The sequence below is a fragment of the Gouania willdenowi genome, unplaced genomic scaffold, assembly GCF_900634775.1.
Source record: "Gouania willdenowi unplaced genomic scaffold, fGouWil2.1 scaffold_223_arrow_ctg1, whole genome shotgun sequence".
Lineage (NCBI taxonomy): Eukaryota > Metazoa > Chordata > Actinopteri > Blenniiformes > Gobiesocidae > Gouania > Gouania willdenowi.
In genome coordinates, this window is record NW_021144978.1 from 31,692 (window position 1) to 39,250 (window position 7,559).

Sequence of the window (7,559 nt, forward strand, 5' to 3'; positions counted from 1 at the left end):
CTCTTGACACGTTTATAAAAGGCCTCGCTCCCTCTTTTCACTCTCTCTTACGTCTCTCTCTTACGTCTCGCTCTTACGTCTCTCTTATGTCTCCCTCTTACGTCTTGCTCAGTTCCAGCGCTCTCACCTCTGTCTAGTCCTCCTCTTTGCATCTGACTTAACAGTTAGATGTTATTCAGTTTAGTGATGCTGAATTTTTGAGATATTGATTGAACTTCTCTCCAGTCAGGAAGTGGCTACCAGCCACTTCCACAATGACTAACTTTAAGTTTTATCTCCATTTTTGAAATTAACCAAGCAGTTTTTAATTTTTGGAACAAATCAGTTTTTATAGCCTCCCATGAGTAAGCTTTAACGAACTCTAGCATCTTTGATTGGAGAACATGTTAGTTAAACTACCCATCGACGTCCAGGAGTGGTGCCGTGTAGGTGAACCAGAACCCCAGCCAGGCCGACAGTATCCCGCGAGCCCGTACTGTGAATGAGCGGAAAACGTCTTCGGAAAAACACAGGAAAAGCTTTTTCCCCACACGCTGCTGGTTACGCAGAAGGAGCTGTCATCATCACGCCTGTTCGAAGGAGGGTAAAACTGCACGCACACACAATTCTGGCAAAAAGGTGGTTTATAATGTAACAAATTCTCTCAATCGAAAATTCTAGATTCATAGTCCATATTTTTCATTTTGGTAAAGTTTTATTAATTTCAATATATATCTTTAAAATATCTTTAAATAATTCTACATTATTACCTGCACCAAATTGAAATGTTTTAGAACAATCCACTGAAATACAAGACTTTACAGAACAGCATGCTATTGTAGACTCAACATGTAAGTTTATAACATGATTATTTTAATAATATGTTTTGATCTAAAGTGGGCGGGTCTGAGGTATGAAGCTCCAGGGCTGAAAATGAGTCCCACTCCAGCCCTGGATGCAGATGCCTCGTTTTGATGAGATGTGATTTTTGGGAGTAAATGTGATGATGAAGCAATGAAAAATAAGCTGAACAAAAACATCATTTATTCAATTCAAATTCCCTAAAAACAACAGGATTTCCTTAAATGACTGGTATTTCAGTTTCACTAAACCAAGATGAAATAATGGAGAACACAGTTCAGACTTAGACACAGTTTAAATATGACTCAGAGAATGACTTCCTGTTTTTTCTGATATGATTTGATATAATGAAGCTGGATGTTTGGCACATGTTAAACAAGCCTTGTTGTTTCTGTAGCTCATCTATAAAAGCTTTGGATGTGAGTGCGTGTTTCTCATCACATCTCTGTGTGTTTAGTCACGTACACTATTCATTTGGTTGACGACACATTTTTGTCTTAGTTTTCGTCAACCACATTTTTCTAAGTGATCAATGGTTATTTTAACCTTTAAAAATGCACAAAGACTTATGTATCTTTTAGTCGACTAAATTCAAATGTATGTTAATGTCATTTAGTGAGCTAAAACTAGACTAAATCTAAAATAGACCTGATGACTACATTTAGAATAAAAGTTGCATTTTAGTCAAAAGACTGTGACTAAATAATTTGCTGTCAAACTAACACTGGTCACATGTGAGGATTTATGCCTATTTTTATTTGTATTCCTCTGACTTCAGATGAAAAAATACTTTGTTATTCATGTTTTTTTTAAATATCTGCATTAATTTTACAGGTAAACTAAAACTCTTTATGTTATTGACGTGCACGTGCACAGTGGAACACTAAGTGGTCTTGATTTATGTGCATGTAGGTTACAGAATATACGTTCCTATGCAAATAAACACCTTCATAATAAAAGCTTTGCTGTTTTAATCTCCATATGAAGTACATTTATTTTAGTTTTATTTGTTCTTTTTCAATAACCCTTAGTGGGCTTATTAGGGGCGGAGAAAGAACCTGATGTGGTTCAAGGGCCGTGAAATACTGATAGACAGAATGTCAGTGATCCAGTTGCTTCCCTAAATCCTTTAGTGACACACAGGGGCGGAGCTAGAAAAAAATCAATGGGGTGGCAAGAGGGGGGCAGGAATGTTTTAGAGGTGGCAACATATGGCAGACGTACATAAAGTTTACTGAATGAAATCAGTTTATTAAGAACAAGAAAAGTTAACACAAGTAATTCTGATTGCTGAGCTATATACATCACTTTTTTATAAAACATACACATATATACATTCATATCAGGTGATCATTGAGCAGGTTTGTATTGGCTCACTAATGAGCATCAGAGGAAGTTATCATATCAGCTGAATGTGATGATTTGAAAACTGTCCTTGGAGAATTAGGAAGTGGAAAATGTCTGCAGGCTAAACAGTATGTTGCATCTTTGGGTTGTGAGTATTCTACCCAGTGATAACAGTCTAGAAGATAGAGTGGAGTAAAGAACCAAACTGCATTACATCACAACTAATTACACAATATAACAACTAGTAAAAACACAATCATTGATAAGTTATAGCCCTCAGGCTATTATAACACACCAATGTTTTTTGTTTATGTCTTTGATTTTTAAATTTAACCTGAGCAATAAATCCGAAATACACAAAATAGTAAAAGTCTTTATCTACCCCCACGACCAAACTTGCATATATAAACACTGTTTTAATACAATAAAAGCATTTTATCTCGAATGTCAAGACAAATACTAGAACCTCTAAATGTCTTCTCAACCCATGTGCTGCTGTGACAACATGCTACATGGGCAGCTTTAAGGACAAAGAACAACTTAAAACTTCAATACAACTTAAAATACTAAAATATAAAAACGTTGGATGAGACCTGACATCATCTATTTGCTTTAACATGGTATTATAAACAGATTATAACCAATGGTGGCACCAAGACCTTGATTATAGGTGGATGTATAGGCCTGTTAGCTAAATCTATCTGTAAAAGCAAAGAAGGTCTGTGTGCGTCTGTGTGTGTGTGTGTGTGTGTGTGTGTGTGTTTTTCATGATTTTAGAAGTTAAAATCAGATCTGTATGACCTTCAGAAAGGGTGGATCCCATAAGACACCATTCTGTCATTGGTCCTCACGGTGTGATAAAAACGGGTATGTGTGTGTGTGTGTGTGTGGAGCGAATATCTCCCCGACGAGGTAAGAGTTCGACCTGAAACTTAGTCGACGGCTTGCAAATACCCCGAGTGTGTGTATTTGTTATTTTTGAGTAATTTGGTCATTTCCAAATGTTTATTTTAATGTTATTTCACTTCTGGACGGCCCCGAAATGAAACCAATTCAACTTTTGACCGCGGGATGTGAGGGGGCGCTAGCGCACCATCTATATCTGTTTCACTGCACAACTCCTCACCCGAGCAAGAGTCACGTGTGCGGCCAGAGCCAATCACTGTGCACACAGCCAAGCAGACATGGACTGTAAACACAGGAGTGAGAGAGAGGAAGACAGCTTCAACCGAGACATGGAGCTCTCTGAATAGATCATTTGAAAACGTCAGCCACTGGTGAGTCTTTTACAGACAAGTTTCCCAACCTGTTCAATTCTCCATCTGGAAAACTGCGAATTCTCTGTGGTGCCGTGCATGGAAGCTAAGCTCTGACCACTCGGTTCAAAGGTAAAAAAGGATTTTTGTTTTTTAAAAAAAGACAGCCGAATTGTACGTAATACTTTAATTTACTTACTCACTCATGTAGTTTGGAGCTTTACGTTTTGTTTTGCGCAGTTTTGTTACTTTTCTGATTGGCGCTACAATGTCTATGGAGTTATCAGCATCTCAAAAATTTCATCGGAACACACACACGGTATTTATTTATTTATAATAAAAATATACTAAATGAGTAAAATAAAACAAAAAACTAAACAATATATATACAAAAAGCACACACAATTACTCCACAATCACACTATAATGGCAACCAAAAACAATTATACAAAAAATACACAAAAAGACAACTGAACAACACACAGCTGATGCGCGTGCACGGAGTAGATGGATGTAGACACACACACACACACAGCTGATGCACGTGCACGGAGTAGATGGATGTAGACACACACACACACACACACACACACACACATGGCTGATGCGCGTGCACGAAGTAGATGGATGTAGACACACACACAGCTGATGCGCGTGCATGGAGGAGATGGATGTAGACACACACACACACGGCTGATGCACGTGCACGGAGTAGATGGATGTAGACACACAAACACACATGGCTGATGCGCGTGCACGAAGTAGATGGATGTAGACACACACACACACAGCTGATGCGCGTGCATGGAGGAGATGGATGTAGACACACACACACACACACAGTATTTACAGTATAATAAAAATATACTAAATAAGTAAAATAAAACAAAAAACTACACAATATTTATGCAAAAAGTACACAAAATGACAATAGAAATGCATAAAAATATACAAAAAAGCTCCAAAAACACACACAATTACTCAAAAAAACATACATTACAGAAAACTACACCAAACAACAACAAACATATGAAAATGACTCAAAATACATAAAACTAAATATTTATACAAAAATACACAAAATAATAATAGAAATGCACAAAACTACACTAAAAAAGATACAAAAATACACAAAATGATTCCAGAATCCCTACAATGGCAACAAAAAACAATAATTATACAAAAAATGCACAAAAAGACAACAGAAAGATACAAAAATACACATAATGACTCCAAAAACATACATTACAGAAAAATACATCAAACAAAAAAAATATAAAAACGAGTATAAAAAAACAACAAACACATTTATCATGCACATGTCCCATAAAATTAAACCAGGGAAATCGCACACGCTATTTTAGTTTGCACCTGCAAATAAACCCCTTTATAACACTACAGAGTACAGCGTATGTACACTATGTACATCCAACCTTCAAACACATACTCATTTGGCCATAATTGACAACTCTACTTATGCTCCTACATGAATACATACTTGTGACGGGCACTGTACTAGTAATTAAAAAGTTGAATAGTTTAAAAAGTTGAAAAGTTATTAAAAAACTCGTATGACTAAACACCACAAACAACATCTAAAGTGTAGTCTGTAATTCTGGCTTTTAGTTTCTATAATCAACATCAGATTAATTCTGATCTGTAAATTGTTAAAAAGGATTTGATTCCATAAACATATTTTTCATATTTTTTTAATTTCTTCCTAACATTTCATTTACAGTTCCCCAATTTCTAGCATTATTTAAATTAATATATTTGATCTTCCTATGATAATATGACACACATTTAATCACAAAAGACAGCTTTGATCAGATCAGTGTTGACAAGTTGTCAGGGCAACTCAGGCAAAAATGGAAGCTCAATGTTGACAGGTTGTCAGGGCAACTCAGGCTAAAATGGAAGCTCAATGTTGACAGGTTGTCAGGGCAACTCAGGCTAAAATGGAAGCTCAATGTTGACAGGTTGTCATGGAAACTCAGGCTATGATGAAAGCTGCAGAATCTCCTGGTGCACCGTCAGACTAAAGCTTTAATAATATCGATTAACCAGCAGATGTCACCAGTGAGCAACGTTTGAGACCAAAGTGAGTTTCTAATAATAATAGTAATGTCAACTTTAATGACTCATTTTATGATTTTCCACTACTTCATTTTCTAAAGATACTCTAATCATCATAACAACTATCTAATATATTTTAATGTGTATTATCTTTTATTAGAAAATATGCTTAAAGTTAATCTTTTTTATTTTGAGGGATTTTCATTGAAAAGTGATTTTTATTTTATTTTATTAAAATGTGAAAGGTAAACTGCTTTCATTAATCTGTACTTGTAATTATTGATAATTTCTGACATAACATTAACTTATAATATAGTATTCTGATTACATTTTAAATTTACATATTGATATTCAATTTTGTTTCCCTGTTTTCTTCCAGAACTTTAAGGAATTTGAGTACATGATGGGTGAGTGTGTCAATAATCTAATAACATTTTTCACCTTGTACATTGATATTTAGATGAAACTGATCAGCCACAGTATTATGAATATTATATTGAGCCTAATAAAGTGTGCTTCATCTTTTTTCTAACACAAGCTGCCATGATATATGAATGACCATTCTATGATAATTATGTACTTACTTGTAATGTAGACTATAGTTTTATTTCAGTTATTGTTTTATCAATTATTTTTGATACCAGAAATGTTAACTGGAGCCTTTGGGAGGAACTAAATGTATGCATAATAACAGGCAAACAGCTCCAGGTTTGATAAATGTGAATTCTCACTCTGAATTATGGATTTGCATTTCCTCCTCCAATATTTTGCGGCCCACAGCTGATCCGCCCACATTGCATATTAATAAGAGGAAAAAAACATGCTAAATGCATTGTGCACGCTATGTTTCATGTTTGCATTCCTGATTGCCTGAGGTTTGCACCGTTTATCAGCGTACGTAGTGACGTTTACACATGGTTTTACTTTACAGCTGCTATTCTTTAATAAATCCACTCCATAATGTATTGACTACTCTCAGAATGAAAGGAACATTTCACCCAGAATAACAAAGTGTTTCTGAACAGGATTACAGACTAAACCTTAACAGAGTCAACATCACATGGAATCACTACATCCAACATGTGGTTTTTTAATCTGATATGCAGGACGTAATGAAACTGTTCCTAAGCAGAAGTAGCAGATAATAAAACACATGCAGCCATTTAATGCTGACACCATCCTCCTACTAAAAGTCTTTTATACATTTTATCTTCTTTGAACAGTTGATCATGTTGCAGGTGATGTTATAACTACTTGATTTAACGGCGTGTATTTGTCCTCACTGTCAGACGGTGAAGAGAGAGCCTGTGAAGGACCAGATTCTATGTATGTGAAGCTGATTTCCTCAGACGACCATGAATTCATTGTGAAAAGAGAACACGCCCTGGTATCAGGGACAATCAAAGCCATGTTGAGTGGGCCAGGTAAGGAAACAGCACTAAAGAGAGCTTTTCTGATGTCTTGAAGACTTTTTCTAAGGAATCTTTTTATTAATGAGTGTAAACATTAGACAATGTTGTATCTACTAATGTTCAATCTGTCCAGAGTCACAGGTGTTGTATTTTATTGCAAAGCACACACAGATTATAAGTAACAATGGGTCTGGATATCATTTGGGATGTTTGACCTTCTGTGACTTCATATGCAGGACAAATTGCTGAGAATGAAACCAACGAGATAAAGTTCAGGGAGATTCCCTCTCAAGTCCTGTCGAAGGTCTGTGAGTATTTCACCTACAAGGCCCAGCACACCAACAGCTCCACAGAGGTACCCGACTTCCCCGTCTCTCCAGAGATCACCATGGAACTGATCATTGCTGCAAACTTTTTGGATTGTTAAAGTTGAAAAGAAAAACATCAAATAATCATTTATCAAAGTGTCTTTTTTCCCTTTCCAAAAAATATTGCCTCGTTATCATGATCCCAGTATTGTTTATTGTTTAGTGAGCTTTGTATATCATAACATAACATAACACTGACATTATGATAAACCCGTGTGCGTGTGCCTCTGAGCGTGCTAGGCAGTGGAGGTCTAGTGGTT

At 36.0% G+C, this 7,559-nt stretch overlaps 1 protein-coding gene across 1 annotated transcript; it reads left to right on the forward strand.

Moving 5' to 3' along the window:
* Positions 1 to 5,430: 5,430 nt before the first annotated feature.
* LOC114458959 (elongin-C-like) lies at positions 5,431 to 7,358 on the forward strand. Its single transcript, XM_028441348.1, has 4 exons — positions 5,431 to 5,544; positions 5,899 to 5,926; positions 6,809 to 6,943; positions 7,168 to 7,358. The coding sequence occupies exons 2-4, from the start codon at positions 5,920 to 5,922 to the stop codon at positions 7,356 to 7,358; spliced, it is 333 nt and encodes a 110-aa protein (XP_028297149.1). The 5' UTR covers positions 5,431 to 5,544; positions 5,899 to 5,919.
* Positions 7,359 to 7,559: the final 201 nt, after the last annotated feature.

Bases quoted from the DNA above. Each gene is read 5' to 3' on its own strand.
- LOC114458959 (XM_028441348.1), top strand. The intron at 6,944-7,167 runs GTAAGGAAACAG...CTTCATATGCAG, and splicing joins AGCCATGTTGAGTGGGCCAG to GACAAATTGCTGAGAATGAA.